The sequence below is a fragment of the Plectropomus leopardus genome, chromosome 7, assembly GCF_026936395.1.
Source record: "Plectropomus leopardus strain MGB_pleo_1.0 chromosome 7, ASM2693639v1, whole genome shotgun sequence".
Taxonomy (NCBI): Eukaryota; Metazoa; Chordata; class Actinopteri; order Perciformes; family Serranidae; genus Plectropomus; species Plectropomus leopardus.
In genome coordinates, this window is record NC_142182.1 from 30,141,818 (window position 1) to 30,159,654 (window position 17,837).

General features: G+C 38.1%; 2 protein-coding genes across 4 annotated transcripts in view; both read right to left on the reverse strand.

The window, feature by feature from the left end:
• The window catches only part of cd82b (CD82 molecule b), a 28,325-nt gene extending 17,053 nt beyond the window's left edge, over window positions 1-11,272 (reverse strand). Inside the window, exons 1-3 of the mRNA XM_042495812.2 lie at window positions 11,115-11,272; window positions 4,776-4,848; window positions 2,276-2,348 (exon numbers count right to left, since the gene is read on the reverse strand). Coding sequence (XP_042351746.1) covers window positions 2,276-2,348; window positions 4,776-4,838 — 136 coding nt within the window. The 5' untranslated portion in view covers window positions 4,839-4,848; window positions 11,115-11,272. The remainder of the gene's footprint in view (window positions 1-2,275; window positions 2,349-4,775; window positions 4,849-11,114) is intronic.
• A 3,865-nt stretch (window positions 11,273-15,137) lies between these two features.
• The window catches only part of LOC121950345 (tumor protein p53-inducible protein 11), a 50,433-nt gene continuing 47,733 nt past the window's right edge, over window positions 15,138-17,837 (reverse strand). For 2 of the 3 annotated variants that reach the window (XM_088080434.1, XM_042496307.2), the window contains exon 8: window positions 15,138-17,728. In XM_088080434.1, the coding sequence (XP_087936560.1) occupies window positions 17,595-17,728 (134 nt within the window). In that variant the 3' untranslated portion in view covers window positions 15,138-17,594. The remainder of the gene's footprint in view (window positions 17,729-17,837) is intronic. The other variant, XR_006106317.2, reaches the window with a different exon arrangement.

Sequence of the window (17,837 nt, forward strand, 5' to 3'; positions counted from 1 at the left end):
GAACAGCTGGATTATCATAACAATAGGACGGGGGCTGGCAGGGATAATGGATACTGTACTGCCCTTATATTCTGGACGCCTGGCTGGAGATAAGCAAACTCAGCTCAATAACAACCTCGGAGTTATTCCTCTCTGAGCAGAGACCTCTGGGGCTGAAATATGAGTCAGAGGAAGACAAGATTCAGTCTTACTAGTTTAGGACACAAGGTCAGTTCTGGTTGGTCTTTGTCATAACTTCAGCCTCTTCACAACTCATTAGTCAAAGCAGCACAGACCTCCAGCCTAAATATAGATTTCTCCAGTTCTGCTCAGCCCTCAGAGATTGGCCTTCCTCCTCATAAAACTTTCCATAGCCATGGACTGCAAACAGAAGCTAAAAAACTAGGGCTGCAATTTACAATTATTTTTTACCATTGATTAATCTGCTTCTTACTCTCTTGTTTAATCAGTAATTGTTATGTTTCTAAAATGTCAAAAAGTAGTGGAGGTTATCAACCACATAATGATGTCAGAATATTATTGTTTTGTCCAACCTTACAGAAATGATATTTGGTTTATAATTATATGAAAACCAATGAAAGCAAAACATTTCAAAGATCATTTTGAATGTGTGCTTGAAAAATGATGTAAACAATGGATCAATAGTCAAGATAGTTGGTGATTTAATTTTAAGGAGCAGTATGTAGGTTCAGGGGGATTGAGTGGTATAGTATAGTGGCGAGGATTGCAGATTGAAACCAGCTGAAACCAGCACCTCCTAATTTGTATTCACTTTTTTTGTCTGATAATGTAAGATCCACACGTTCAGGAGGTTTTGAGATGCAACCAAATTATTTGCAGCGGTCTCTAGCTCTCCAAACAAAACCCACCCAGGGATAATAACAACAGAGACTTTAAAGAGAAATCAACACTTTTCCAACAATGCTCATTGCAGAGGGGCTGTTAACTATGCAGAAAAGAAAATGGTCCTGTCTAGAGCAAGTGTCTGGTTTGTCAGCTCTGGGCTACTGTAGAAACATGGTGGTGCAAGAATTTGATCTCCATGAACGAGGACCTGCTCCAAATGTAAATATAATTGTTTATATATATTACATTATACACTAAAGAAAACATTTTGATACATTATTTCCCATTCCTGCCGATATATCCCCCTAAATCCTGCACACTGAACCTTTAACTGACTAATGGTTTCAGCTTGAAAGATGTTATTCACTCAGTAAATCTCATAGTCCTCTCAGATTGGCACAGTGCTCATGCTATAACCACATCTGAGATTGATCTGAATGGGTTAACACTCATCATCAGACGAAGCGCTACGACCTGCATCACATGCCCATTCTCCTATAGGAAAGCAGAATCACAGTTTAGTTTAAAGAAACGCTGTATTTGACTTCCAACGCATATTAAGTTGCCAGATAATAATTTGAAGGAATTCTTCTTTATACACTGATGTTGGAAGAAAACCTCACTGCTGCTGTCGGCGATGCTCCATCTGGGATGAATACACTGAAAGCATTTATAACAAGATTTATGGCAACTAAGAGTTTCCATCCGTGGTTCTCTTTTTCTTCTCAGCTGGAACTGGGTTTCATTATGCTTTCTCTAGTGTCTTCACGGGCAGATAACCCAAGTTACACATATTGTTGTATATGACAAAGCTGATAACTTTGTCTCTTAGGGGGATGCCATGCGGAAGTTTGGTTTCTTCTTCGCTATGCAGAGTCTACAAATAGATCTGCAACAACATCTGTGAAGGTGAGAGATTATATCTGTGCACCCCTGCCATCTGGGGAGCCTAGAGAACCAGCAAGCTCTAAGTACATCACTGAGGAAACTGTTGGGGAAATAAAGCTGCTATTTCCTGACATAAGATAAAATAACTTGCTATAGCTTGGTAACTGTCACCTCCCCTGACTAACCTGCTCCCCAGGATCTCCACAGATGTGTCTATCAGTACGAGTCGCCTCTACAGGGAAGCTGAGGAAGTCATAAAGTTTCATCTGCAAGTCATATTTTTGGTATGTTGCAAAAATCCCTTTGTGGTTCCCTGGGAATAAGTCCTATGGGATGAAATTCACATAAACTCTGCAGAGTAGGCCAGAGGTTTTAGGATTTGACAAGCACACGCTCCAATCTCTATTTCCCATTCTACTGCGCTCAGACAAGCTGAACTGACATGGGTCCAAAGTGCTGAATGTTTGCTGACATGGGTGCTATCACTACAATGAAGTGGCAGCAGGACTGCGGAGGTGTGTGTGAGTGTTGCAGCACTTACGTAGAACAGCAATGAAGCTCTGGTTATCAAAGAGGACCCACAGGCCAAAGCCCATGATCAACGCTCCGAAGATCTGTGGAGGGGAGGCAGAAAAAAAATCAGCCACTAAATATCATGTGAGAGTAAAACACAAAATCTGTGCTGCTATGTCTTAAAACAGAGGGCCTTATTTATGTGTCCCCAGTCTGCCACATCTGGAATTAATCAGATTCACTTTGTCTGCATGTCTCTGTCTCACAGCAATGTGCAGGGACAAAGAGGATGTGGAGACGGTGAGAAGGCCCACTCTGCTGGATTTTCTCACAATTAAAAGCAAGCCACAAATCTACAAGTCATACTCAGTCATCCACATCCTCTTCAGAACAGCAAACTGAACAGTGATAAGCGAGGATAAAGGAGTCAAGACAATCAGAAATGGCAAGAAAAAAAGAAGAAAGAAATTAAGAAGGAAGCTGGTTACTTAGAATTCAATGACTTATGAAGAAGAGGTGCGATTAAATACATTTGTACTTCTTCTCAATCTTTTTCAAATAGGTAAACTAGAAGCGGGCGATATATCAAATATACTCTAGGTATCGCGGCTTGTTCCACTGTGATATATAAAATGACTCTACTGCAAACACTGAGTATACATTCTGACGTGGTTTTTACAGGCCACAGGCGTTTGGGCTCTCATGCTGTCTTCTAAGGCTCTCCACCTCTCATAGACACACACACAGAGCAGGGCTATTGCAGGGCTACACACTGTGACTATTTTGTCACATTTTGCTACTATGGAGGACCACTGCGATTTGCAAATACTATGGAGAGCTGTTACTTTGTTTCCAGCTCACAAAGAGTAATTCATCAAGTTAAACAGCCCTGCAATAAGAGTCTAACTTAATGAGTGGTAATGGTGGTAGTGTGAGCAGGTGAGGCTTGTGTTTATATTGGCAGCTCCGATCATGACTATTTAGTCATATTTTGCGACCACGGAGCACCAGTGCAATTTGCTGATATTTGTAATACATGAACTGGAAAGCCGTTTGTTTGTTGCTCACTCACACTGAAAGAATCTTCACAGTTAAAGGTGCTGTGGTATCTGTTTAACTGTCTGCTAACACTAACGTCCCACTGTTGATCGGAGGCTTCAAGTCCACACTTCTGGCTTGAGACGAGCTAGATCCTGCTTTGATTTATTTAATTGAACAATACTTTTCAAATTTCATTATGAAAATACTTTATTTGACCTCTTTATAACTGTATTTTATTAAATGTTTTTATAACAATAGTGCATTCAGTTTTATTAATGACAGTAGCTACTTTATTGTAACTGCAGTTCATTCAATAATTTTGTATTTTAGTAGTTAACATTAGTTTAAAGGACATTTAAAAATATTAAGATTTATATATTGTATCGTGATATAGCCTTTATATATCACAATATTATTTATAGGCCATATTGCCCAGCCCTAATGTAAACCAAGTCATCATGTGTTTGACCTTTTCTTTTGCTCTATGTTTTTCATTGTCTGTAAATATTACTTTCTTTGTATGTCTGCTTGTTTGTATAATCATTTCTCTATTTTCTTTTTTACATGTTTGAAATAAATCAACATCAAATCAAACTGAATCAAATTATCACCTCTAGACTGGAACATTTTATGAGTGGCGTCTGAAAGCCTCAGATAATTATCAGTTTCACTTTGTGTAATGCGGAAATGAAGTTGGGAACTTCTATGTAATTAAGAGGGCCCTTGTTTAGAAGTTGCGGGGGCACTGTAGTGGGGGCAAAATCCATAGATGAGAGACTCTGTTGACTCACCCTACCACTCTGCCCCAGCCCCACAACACTCATTAGAGCCCTGGTTCAGTGCTGTTCATTTAGAGGGATTGTTGAGCTCCCGGCAGTCATCATTAGCCCACCACTTCCTGGCTTCCCCTAACCTCCACAAGTCTAATCTGTCCACATGGACAAACACTGACACAAACACACACGCTTCCTATTAGGCACCAGTTGAGTGTTCACATCAAAAGGTCTGTATCAGGTTTACAGCCGCAGTCTCATTGGAAAGGTCTGGACATCCTCGTAGAGTTCGTTTTAGGAGTCTGGGGTTTTATCAACCCCTGGACTTTATGTTGTAGCCGATGTGAGAGAGGAAGAAACAAACACAAACCATCTGCTGTTGTTTAAACCTGGTTGTGCTGAGGTACTCTTTAAAGTCTCTTGCTCCAGGCAAAGTTGCAGCAACATTTCCCTGTGTATCTCCAATAATCTCTGGTGCTATTTGAATAAGTTTGCCTAATCAAATAAAAACTAAAACAGTAAAAGCCATTAAGAGGCTCCCGATGCATCACAAGTGTCTGATTCGGCTGAAGCAGCATAGCATACCAATCATTCGATCGTTAGGTAAATAAAGCCGCTGACACAGTGGAAGTCACATGACATGATTCTGACAATGCAGGCAACGCATTTGCAACTATTGCAGCACTGCAGTGATGAAGAAATGTGTTCACTTACAAAGAAGAGGAGGTTGAAGAGGAATAGAAAGTACTTGGTGACTGTGATGCATCCTTTCCCCATAGCTGCGCTTCTGGAAGACAGAAATAAACAGAATGTATTGGTTAAATTAAACATCAGAGGGTAATATAGAGGCCTGGTGTGGGTGTGTGGGATAAAAAGAGAAGACAGACACAAGATGGAGAAATTATACAATAACAAAACAAAGACAGCTAGCCTTGAGATAGCCCTGCATGCCATAAAACAAGGACAGGAAATTCTGCATAGTTGGGTTCCTGATTAAACACAGCTTTAATCTTCAAAGCAACATCCAGCCTAATTCATTTTCAACAGCCACGATTATCCAGTTTTAAAAAGCCAAACCTGCTAACGTTTTATAAGACAAAAATTGGCCTCAAATATTGGGTTTTATGACAGTATGGTATGCTTTTGAAAGCAAATTTGTTAACAAATATAGTTTAATTCCTGACAAACAAGGGGAACCACCCTGGTGAGACAGATTGGAGGGAAGACCACCACAAAGTGGGGAGTGGTGAAGTCATGATGAGTGTGTGGAGACCATGACAGCATGTGGTCAGACATGCTATTGTCATCACAAGCAAAAGAGAACCAGGCTGATCTGCAACTGTGTTTACTAGCAGTAACAAGCTTGGTTAGAAACACAGTATTTTACAGTCAATTTCATTGACTATTTCGAGACATGTGTACAACAAGAGTAGCCTATAAAACATATCCAGCCACATTCAACAGGTCTGAGTGATGTCATAACACTGTATAATCGATACTGTTGTGAATCAGACCATCAAAGCAAGCTCAGAACTGTAGCTGTCTGACTTTTCAGGTTTGGGCATGTTACACCGACATCTGCATTGTTTTACAATCAGTTTACCTCCCACTCATCTGTATTTGAGTCTCCCATGTACACAGATGTACACATGACTGCACAAGCCTACACATATGACTGCATTCAGTGACTTTTCTGTGAGTAATATTTTCCTTTCTGGAAACACCTGTGGGCCAGGCCAGCACCAGACATACAGCACAGTAGGGACACTCTATGAAACTCTGGCAACATGGTTCAGCCTGGACTCCACAAGTCAAAAGAAAATATTTACCACAACCAGACCTACTCCCTCACTGGGAGCACTGAAAATATAACCAGCCATTGTGGTTGTTGGTTATTTGAGGAGTCTGAAAATATCCTATAGAGACTACTCCCCGTGTATCAGATGACAAGCTGTTCTCTACTCTCTGTCTTTTACATCAAAACTGTAGGTTCTTCCCAATGCCTGGGCCTATAAAAGAGTCTATTTAATTCTATTTTAACACAGTGTAAACTACTTTTGGAAGCAAAATTCATGACATGGTGCTTTTTGTGTATTGTATTTAAATGATACAGTCACTTACAATCCTTTAAAAAGGATTCATATTTTGTTTGTCTTTGATTTATCTAATTTCTTTCATAACAGGGGAATCTTGGGGAAAGTGGTGGCTGGTTAAGTAAAAATTGCAATGTTTTATGATGTAAAATATCCCTCTCTGCAAATATGTAAATGTTGTTACCAGTTCAGTTAAATCATTTTGAGTTACCTTGGAGCATTTACTCTGCAGACATCTTTCAGTCACATTTGACTGCTAGACTTTTATCTTCCCCTTTAGTTGGTTAGTAGTGTGTCTGTATATACATGAAAAGGGAAGCATCACAACAGGAAATGAGTTACAGCCTAATTTAAACACGAAACAGTATTTGACACCTCTCTAAACTGTGTATATATATATATATATATATATATATATATATATATATATATATATATATATATATATATATATATATATATATACTGTTTACTTCCTCAATTAATTTCAAAAAAGTAATGCACTAATTTGCCTACATACTGTTTACAGTGACACTATATTAATGTAAGTCATACAATGCTGCATCTAATTTAATCAAATGAGATTCATGGCTCAATAGAATGAGAAAAACACTAAAAGTTAGGATTCGCAAAGTAACATAAATTGGGCTACTTATAGCCCTAGTTATTTAACCAAATCCAAACATGGGCAAATACTGTATCGCTGTAAAAAATAAAATATATTCATGTGTGGCTGAAAATTTTGGCACACGACTAGCTGAGATGATGTCACATTACACAGAGGCATGTTGGATGAGAATAAATGTTTGGTTGATGTTAAGGCACTTTTTACTAATTCAAGCATTGCAAACAATTTTTTTTATCACATGTAATTTGTAACATGACATTAGGTGTAACACATAAGTTGTAGATGTTCGCGTAGACTTAGATTAGTTAGGAAAGTTACTTATTAGCATTAATCCTGGTAACAAAGCAATATTTTAGTGGTTTTCGGGAATGTACTGGTGCAGCAACAAATCTGTTACTTGGATAGCAACATGAATCTTCACTTGGACATTTAACACTCTGAGCAATAAAATACAACACATCTTCTCTGAAGCGTCCATGTTTTTTCCACATGACAACTTAAAAGCTCATTAACATGCTGAAGTCGGAAGAATGATGAGAAGCATGTGAACGCAGCATATTGTTCCGATTCAACGTGGTTGGCTGTTAGGCACAGTCTGTAGAGCAGGCCTGTAAAGACAGCTGAGGTCAATATTACTAACCACTGATACTAGGCTATTATATTTATTTGATAACCTAAATACCAACACAATCCATGTTTACAAAACTGAACACAGTACAAAGCCCAAACCCCACAGCAGATACCCCTGCAAAGTAGATAATCCGTAAAGGAGATTGCTGGTCTTTGTGTCTAGATGGTGAGCAGTACAGTGCGGATTAAAACAGGCTTAGTTATGACAACCATTGTTTGTTGATGGAGCCCTGGCTATCTGATCACAATTCCAGACAACGCCTCAATGCTTCTTATTATATTTTTCAAACAACAAATTTACTAGGTTAAAATGAGCAGCCGAACTCATTCTGCAGCAGCCCACTGAACATATTGAGGTTAGCAGCGAAGCCAAACCAAACCATAAATACACTCTTTTGCAGAACTTTCAGGCAAGCTCACACATTGAACAGATACTGTAAACTGTGGGGCCATTTTATTGGTTTATTTTTGCTCAACCTACCTAGACAAACCCAATCACACGGGACTCTCTGAAAGTGAATGACAAATCTGTTCCAAGGCGAAAATAAGGCCTGGAAAGTGCAATGGAAATTTAAAGCAGAACCAAATGGCAAATCCAAGACACAGTAGCCTTGTATAACAGTTAGTATTCACAATGCTGCTGAAATCAAAAGACAATGTAGTTTGACAGCAGAGGAAGAGGACAGTAAAGCTCAGGCTTACGACACAAAAACCACATGAAAAAAAGAAAACGACTCTCCAAGAAAGCTGCAAATGAGTCACCTGAGCTTTTTTTAAACTCTGTGACCTCATACAGCGTTTTTTTCCTTTCATAGCCTCCATCTCCATTTATGCGGTTTGGCATAAGGTGTGATCACCATAAAAAAGTGTTTGGGGTGCACTAAATTGAAATTAGAGTTTATAATACAAAAACTAGTGCACAAGCATGCGGTGCAGATGATTATGAAGGCAGCATTAGCGGCAGATGGCATCGACTGTGTTTGTAATGGACCCAGCGTGGATCAACAACAGCCCTGTTGTACACAAAAACTGAGGCGATGTGCCAACCTCCATTTCCCACCACTTTCTATTATATTCATATATGACCCATTTAAACATCTGTGAGGCCAATGTGCTCGCACGAATTTGCCTGTGAGTAAAGCCCTTAATACCATGGCAGAATCCTGCTTTAACATCTGCAACAATGTTGTTTGTCCCTCTGTAAAAAGGGACTTTTTTGATTAAGATGAAACAGCACATTTCCAGACACAGTTGTTGGTGCAAGTTATTTTAATGCCGTTCACGAGGGTGAGAACTAGGCTTGCAAATAATGATCATTTCCAATATTGTTCATCCATGTTCATCATGCAAAATCTGTGGTCTAGACTATGTTCATCACTTGAGTTGCTTCATAAGTTGATGAGTGTCAATAATTCATGTGGGTTGGAGGGGATTTCTCATTAAGTATCAATGGGACTCTTATGACATAATGGGGTGAAATCCCACCATGGGTTCAATGCCAGGTAACTTTCCACCTTAAGGGGAAATGATGAAGTATCATTGGCAACAAGACTAAACAGAGCAAAACTGGTTTTGACCTACTACAAGATATACTGATACGGATCAGCTTTTTAATGATTTTGTCAAAATCAAAAATAATGACACCTATTACAAATGACTTAATATTGCTTTCTTAGTCTGATCAGCTAAAACCAAGAACCTAAGAATTTATTTTTGGGATCTTTTAAAAAAACAAAAACAAAAAAAAAACCAAAGAGGAAAAAGCAGGGATGCCCAATATTGGATTTTTTGCTGATATCCAATATGCTAAAATATAACAACTCATTTGTCCGATAAGCAATACTAATGTCAATATATCCTCTTATTTTCCTAATTTAAGTGATCATCAAATCCCTTCTGTAGTGGAATCTTAACATCATATTATGCATATATGCATAATTATCGTGATGGCCTACCAGCAGATGGAGACATAAAATAAATTTCTATGAATGTTATATTCATTCAGTGCACAAAACAAGACAAATAAATCAACTTTGGGCTGACGTTTTGTATATGTTCACTTTGTCAGACTACATATATATATATATATATATATATATATATATATATATATATATATATATATATATATATTTGTGTGTATGTTTGTACAATAACATGTTAAATCTTTTGGCTGAATTTTAAGTCACAAAAATCAACAATTCAATTTGTGCTCCCTCAGTCACTACAATGGAACCAGAAATATGAGGCTGAGGCAGCCTGAGGCTGCGGTGTCCTACACAGCATCAAACAACTCACCTCTGCACAAATGTGGCTTTTTAAGACACATCATGTGGGGCACATGAGCTGTTAAAGACTTTGTAATCCAGTGCTAGAGCAGTCTGTAAACTTGACACACAGCCACCAAATACACGGCTAACTGAATGGTTGTGGTGGCCAAAACCCTGAAGTAACTTCTGCCCCAGAATAATGGATTATTCTATTTATGATTTCTGCAGTAAACAAAATAAAACTTAAGTACAGACAAGAAACTTTTGAGCAGACATAAATTTGCTTGCTTCATTACAATAGGGCTTCCTGCTCAGATATGAGTTTCTGCTTGTACACCACACTGTTACTAAAAAGCTTGCACCTAGTGCAGGAAGGCTGCAAGAAGACTGCAAGAGCACTGAGGCAGCTGGATGTTGCCTCGTATGTGGTGGGTAGACATTTTACTCTTTGCTTCTCTTCAGTTTTGCCAGAGGAATCCCTCTTTATAGCTCACAACCTTTTTACTATCAAGCCTTGGTAAACACACAAATCCTAACAAACATAAGTTTATGTCCCACAGATCTCTCTTTGACAGCTTTATTATAAAACAATGGTGCAGACAACTAACAAAGAAGACAACAATGGAGCTGTATCAAAACTCGTCCATAATAGGGAATTCTTGTTATAACTGCTTTGGCACACAATCTTTTGATAATAAACTTAATCTAAGTTTATGGCTCCATCACTTTGAGTGAAAAGTCTCTGAGGACGCTGAAATACACTTCAGAGTTAGGACACCTGACTCTAAGCTGAGGACACACGTCCTGACAAACTGTACAGTCCCACTCCCTGCTGATTTTTCACTATTTCACATTTCAAGCAAAGCGTATCCTGAAAATCATTCATTTTTTGGGACCAAACATAGATATAACTCAATGAAACTCATTATATCAATGCCACAGAACATATTACAGCTGTTAGACCGACGGTAACAAATTTTCAATAAGCTGAGACCTCGCAATGGCAGGCACGTTGCTACTTTACATCACGTTTTCTAACTTATTCCTTCTTTCACTGACCCTGGACGATAATTTGACACTAAAATTGACAAAGTAAAACAATTTTACAGTTAAACTGAGCCCTTTCGTTGAATCATTTCAGCGATTTAAACACTTTAACGTAGCTATCAAAACCATATCAGTTTGGTCGTAAATGACGTTAGCTCACTTAAAACTGCCAACCGACGAGCTTCGGCTATGCTAACTTAACTGCAGTAACATGTTTGTTAATTTTCGGTAAGTTTAGCAGACATTTTTTCATTAACGGCTTTTTTATGAGGTAAACAAAGTTTTCTACAGGCAAAGAGTAAGGCGGCTAACTGACAACAACGACTCTAGCTTAAGTTACTCTTTATCTACTCGCAAATGCAGACAAGATAAAGGATAAACTTACTTTGACCTTTTGTCCGAGAGTGGAAACAGCTGAGTGAGGGTCGACCGTCCTCTGTGTCGCTTACTAAGTGACTTAACTGTCTGTTGAGGAACAAGCCGTGTGTGTGTCTGTCTCTGTCCGTCTGTGAGTGTGTGAGTGTCTGGGAAAGAGTTCACACCCCTACCGCGCGAGAGACGTGGTTACTTCATTAACCCTCTCCTGCCCGGCAAAGCCAGCCGGGCAGGAGAGGGTTAATGAAGAGGCCACACAAGTGCATTTTCTTAGGATAAATGACAACTGAATTTGCAGACTTTCATAAAATAATTATTTTCTAAGTTGTGGGAAGCAACTAAGTACATTTACTCACAGTTTTGTGTAGTCTGCTACTTTAACAGGGAAGGCTGGGTTGGTTGGCACAGATACATTCTGGTCTTTTGAAGGTCACAGTAGCAAAATGTCATATCAAAATGTTTGCTTTCCTGACCTGCACTCATCTACTGTTTTAAGACGTCTAAAAGTTTTACGGTATCAAAAAAAAATGTGTAACTTCTAGATAATGACCAAAATGTGAGTGGGGCTGGTTAGCACATGTGCCAAATAATTGTGAAATTAAGAGTTTTAATTGAAGCCTCACTGTATTTTTGAGATATTAAAACTGTTTGCTAAAGATTAAAGACAATGTTTATATTTTTTTAATATTGATTTGAACTACCAATGGCAAAAGCAGTTAGACATACCGACTGATGAATTGCTTGAAAATGTTTGTTGGTTTTAAAATTGCACAGATATTCACTTAACTTTTCATATCTTCCTCCAAGTTCTTGTTTGAATTAAATGCTTATATTGTTTCTACTGGTTGCTTCATATTTTTTTGTAACCTCAGCACTTTGACCTTGTGCGAACCAACCCCCTTTATTCACAAATCACTTACTTTTGGAAAGCATTTGTGCAACGCTACATTAAAACATATTTATTTATAGCTGAAACCTTAACCTTTCATTCACTGCTGGCTAGAATATTCTACATAAATTATGCAATACATAATAGTAAAAAGTAAAAAGAGTAAAAAGTGTGCCAACCAACCCTGGACTCCCCTAATATTATTATTGTTTTTTAAATTAATTAATACATTTATTTTTTACGAGTTACTTTGCATGGTAAATTTAATACCAAATATAATCAACAAATTAATTAGTCTATACTTTATTGATCCTCGGAGGGAAATTCACAAGCTACCAGGTAGGTAAATTAAATTATATAAACTTTAAAGGAGTTAAAATTAGCACCACCCTAACCAGCTACACAATACACACAATGTGTACACAATAATTAACAAATTATTATTATCCAATAACGTAATATATTGTACATTTGTATGAAAAGGGTAATTCTACAGGATGATTACTTTTCATTGCTTGTCAGTTTTTACCATAACATGATACAAATTATATCAGAAGATGATAAACCAGTTCTATTTACATGTATGTTGATCATAAGCAAATCAAAAATGTCCTAGACTGCCTTTTAAATGATCCATTGTAAGCCATTTTAGATGACTGTTTACCAAAATGCCTTAAGAAATAAACCAGGACTCAATATATTAAGCGGAAAGTATGGGGAGAATGCATACACAGGGGCACATGGAAGCTTTTTGCCCATAAACAACCCTAACCACACACACATTTCCTGTGCCACACAAGCCCTCTTTTCACCCTCTGCGAGAGCACTGGGGATGGGAAAGGTTATGCAGGAATATGTAGCAGGAGACACCAGGTAGATTCATTTAAACTCACAGAGAGGATCTTTATGCAGACGTGAGGAAGGTCATGTTATGACATGTTTAAAACCTCCCAAACAGAAAACATTAAACAAAAGGGTGAGCTTACACAACGGCTCTTCACTTTTCTTTGTTGAAACCTGTCAGAACAAAGTTGTTGGCTCCGTTTTGTGGTTCGACGTGTTTTGCTGAATTAAATAGGAAATTCTGCTGAAGGCTCTTCAGTGTAGTGGGAAGGTATCTTGTTTGAGGCCACTCTAGGCCGCTGGCTATCAAGTTAATGATATGGTTTATCTGTGCCTATAAATGAAAGTCCCACCCTTGCTGCTTTGAATCAGTAATAAAATATGTTTAAGGCACACAATGCTCAGGCTCATTTCATAGAGAGAACATGAGTGGAGTTACACTGAAAGTTTTGACTGAGTGGAACACTTTCCTGAAGACTCATGAATGTGTATAGTAGAGGTCAATAAAATATCAGCCTGGCCAATTATTGGGGCCTATATTTGGCATTTTGCAGATTATCGGTATCACTATTTAAATGATACAGATAATCTGTAATTAATTTAATGATTGCCAACAGAATTAATTATTAAAATGTGCAAAGAAAGTGTCAGTATGGGAGGAACCTTAACTTTGTAAAATCTCAGGGAGCTTTTTTTATTTAGTCATTCTTTAATAAAAAATTTTGATTGGTTTTATAAAAAAAGTTGCTGGGAACTTGCTGCATATGATATAAAAACTGGAAGGAACCTAGGCACTTGGAAAAAAGTAAACTGACTGATTACTGATTGCTGTATGTGATGTTGAATGTTTCATGTTTTAACTTTTACCAAAGGCATTTAAACAAAGTTTGTGTTGGAGTTTGTTATATTTCAAATTCTAAATATTGACAAAAATATTTTAATTTTTATTGTAAATAAATGCATATTGGTTCCAAATATTAGTGATCGGTCTCATTAACTACTAACAATCAGTATCATTACTGGCCTTGAAAAACCAATATAGGTCGACCTCTGGTGTGTAGATATTTCTGATATTTCAGTATGTTTGAAGTGGTTACCTTTAAAATAAAATGAATACATTATCATTCCAACAGACAGTTGAGGTTCAATGTAGCTGCTCAGAAAGTGATACAGTTTACGTCAGAAATCACCACATCCTTACGGTGAATGTGTTTACACGTACACTAATATTCCATATATGACAATATTCTGATTTATATATGGGGCATGCAAACATACTTCTGTTTGGATATTTTGCATAGGCCTTTTCCAAATACAGCACTATCTGTAATATGCCCATATTATTTGGGATTTAGGAAGAGTCTTTAGACATGTATAGCTTGTATGGATCTCAACTGGGCTTTTTACTGCAGATTGCGACAGACGGCCTCTTGCCTGTTTACAGTCAGCTCTTTGTATGCCACAAAGAAATGCCAACGTTTGGTCAGAAGGAGAAAACACACATACTTTTAAACATTTTGAAACACTTGGGTATCAACAGATCTTATTTTCACATTTAGCAAGACAAAATTATCTATGGCACATTTCAAACCCAAAGGCAACCCAAAGTGCGTTATAGATTTGTCAGGTCAAGTCAAAGTCGCCACACAGGGCTGTACAGATAATAGTTTCATTTCAATTTCAATTCCAATGTTATCTATAAAGTCCAATATTACAAATCATTTGTCTCAGAGGGCTTTCCAGCATACAACATCCCTCTGTCCTTGGACCCTCATAGCAGATAAGGAAAAATCCTCCAAAAAGCCTTTAATGGTGGAGAAAAAAGCAAAATGATAAGCAGCTCCAACCGTTCCACTTTTCCATATTTTAATGATGAATGACATGTTAGGCTGCATTTATTGAAGTATGCACAGCTTTAATCAAATTTGAAGTTGTAGCCCGCTGTATGTAGCATTTAAGCTAAAACGGTTTATCAATTTATTAGTTGATCAAGAGAGAGGACTGTTTGGTATTTATTTTAATGATCAGTGAATAATTTTGGTCAATTTTCAAGAAAAAATGTCAAAGAATACCAGCTCCCAGCTTCTCAAATGTGAGGACTTGTTTCTTTCTTTTATAATATAGCGACATTAAACTCAATATCTTTGAGTTTTAGACTGCTGTTCGGAAAAAAGAAGCGAATTTACGAAACATTGAACTTCAGGGATTTCATAATAGATAATGAAAATAATAGCTTGTCATAACAATACATATTTCCATCACAATGGATGAGGAATAAAGATGATTATATCACTTCTGAAGTCTTCAAAATAAACAGTAGTGTCCTTTATTTCAAACTAAATAGTGGAAATCCACAACAATTCATTTTTGAGGTACAATATAGCACATATATACATAAAAACACAATGCTACAACTTGAAACTGTTCGACCTGGTATGCTATTCACAACAGTACAATATATGTTAGATCTACATCCGAGGGAATGAATAGCTCAATTTACCATTCCTCTAAAATGTCAAGGACATATCTTACTAATGTCATTTTTGGACTAATTTACGTCAGAGAACCAGGAGGATGAAAGAGCTGTTTCTTTGCCTGCCTTCTTCTGCCCGTCCCCCCGAATCTCTCCTAAAATAACCTGCTGCACAGGCCTTTGAACAAGTCACAGGGCTGATGATTTGAGGCCTGAAGTATCGACGGAAATGGAGCGACGTTTTTCTTGAACTCCATAATTACCACGCTAGTCAGGACGGAGCAGTAGGTTGGGGCACACAATGTCACTCGGGAGAGCTGCATCTAATTAAACACTGGAAAAAAGGATAATTACAACTTTTCAGGAGTACGGTAGACCTCACCCATGTTTCATGTTTTCTCTATCTGAACTGAAAACTCACCCAAGTAACAAGCACATCTGCCTTCAGTGCTGGACTCTCAACTGCAAACCCACAATCACTCCGACCTCAGGACCACTCCCTTCAAGGGCAGGACTGAACGTGGTCATTTGCAACAATATGGATGGACCACCTTTGGAAGAGACCTGCAGTTTCTTGTTCGACTCAAAATAAACATACAAAAATGAGTCAGCTATTTTTAAAGTATCTTTTCTTGACTGGCTTTTTTGAGTTGCAGAGATCATCTGATGATAATATTATTGGCAGAGCTCTAAAACAGAGTTAGGATGTCGCGTACCTGAGGGCGTGCAAAGTACTGGGAGGTAGAAAAAGTATTTGATTGGGTGAACTATTATGTGTTGTATCTGTTTTAAAGCACATATAGTTTAACCGCCTTGTAAGTCAAAATTCCTTTTTAAGGCTTTTTTTCTTTGCTATATTCGACTAATGCATCAATTCACCGCCATTAAAATCTTTATCAACTTTGCGTTCTAGTTGGTGGCAGCTTGCTACACACTTCTATTTCTTTTGGTGGATTATATTGCATGCATGACGTCAAAAACACAATTAAATAGGTACAAAATAAGACACACCGAGAGAAAGATCAATCTTTGAAAGTCGTTTAACTAATACTGAACAAGTTCCCTGTTCGGTTCACAAGAACACCACGTAATAGTAAATACTTTTATTTACATATGTACAAGAAGACGGATGCAGTGTTAATGACTGTTAAGTGAATTTTAAGGCTAAGGTAAGGTGTATGTAAAAACTGTGCTACATCACTAAAGAGGAACCAGCTCAGGCTTGTTGGCTTTGCACACCGACATGCTCGGCTTGTGACGCCAGCTTTACTATAAGATCACTCCAGCTAAAGTCCTGCCCACCAGCGCACATACACACAACAAGGAGACGCTGCTGCTCTTCTATGAGGCAGTTTCAATTTCTTGACATTACATGTATTCATCTCAGTAGTTTAAATATTCCGTACAAAATAATTCCTATTCACTTTGGTAGAACTTCTTGACTGACACCTCGAGGAATAAAAAAAAAATCACTTTGTCCCTGAAAAATGTTTAGATTCAGCATTTCTTTTTGGGTATCTGAACATGGTGGATGGGCATGACTGAGAGTAAAAACTGACCTTTGGGAGTTTCCCCAGTGTGCTGACCAAGAAAGCCATCAGCAGTATAAGAAAAGGTTCACTGTCAATCATCCAGCATTTAGCTTATCTGACTATACCTGAATCTTGCACTAAGAAGATTTTCTCCATTTGGTGTGTTCAGTGGAGCGCTGTCAGAGAAGAATGCAAGAGCACAGATATTGAGGCTTCACTTTAGCGTACATACAGTGTGAGTCAACATTGACAGCATCAAACAGGAAACAACTCTTGGTCCTTTGGTGGGATTAAAAAGCAGTGTCAAGATGCAACTTTAGATAACACTAAATACTGAATATAGAAACCATGTGGCTGTACATTAACACAGTCATATGTACTGTACAAATTAAATCTATGTGACACAAGGAACACAATGCACTACAAACGGCTAGCTCCTCTTATAACCGTACTCAGAACTGCACAAAGGAGGAATGTGTGTCAAGAGGGGCTTGACCTCACAGTCCGGCATAAGAGCAATTCACTTTCACTATGAGGTTTCTCGTTCTTGTTGTAGAGTCTGGAATGCGAGACTGTGCTCATCTGTTGAATACTGGGGGTTACAATAGGCTAGGTCCCATGGACAGGGGCAGGGGGCATCCACTGGCAAAAGTAATGCTCCATGCCCCAATCAAATCATATTCCAAACCTTCTGACCCCTTGTTTGTGATCTGTGCTCTGCTGTCCCCTCCCTGGAAATATCACACGGTCAGCTCAGATCTTCTTCGGCTTACGGCCCAGGTGGTAGTAGTAAGCCATGGTGACCACTAGGAAGAGCACGCGACTGAGGAGCAGAAGCATGGCAGCATTGGGCAGGATGCCGATCTCCATTAAGGTGATGGATGTCACTGAAATCAAAGAGCAACATTTAGTATTGAAATATGATTTGTATTGTAAACACAAGGCACATTATCCACATATTTTTAAACATGATTAACCTCTGGAAAGACGATCCAA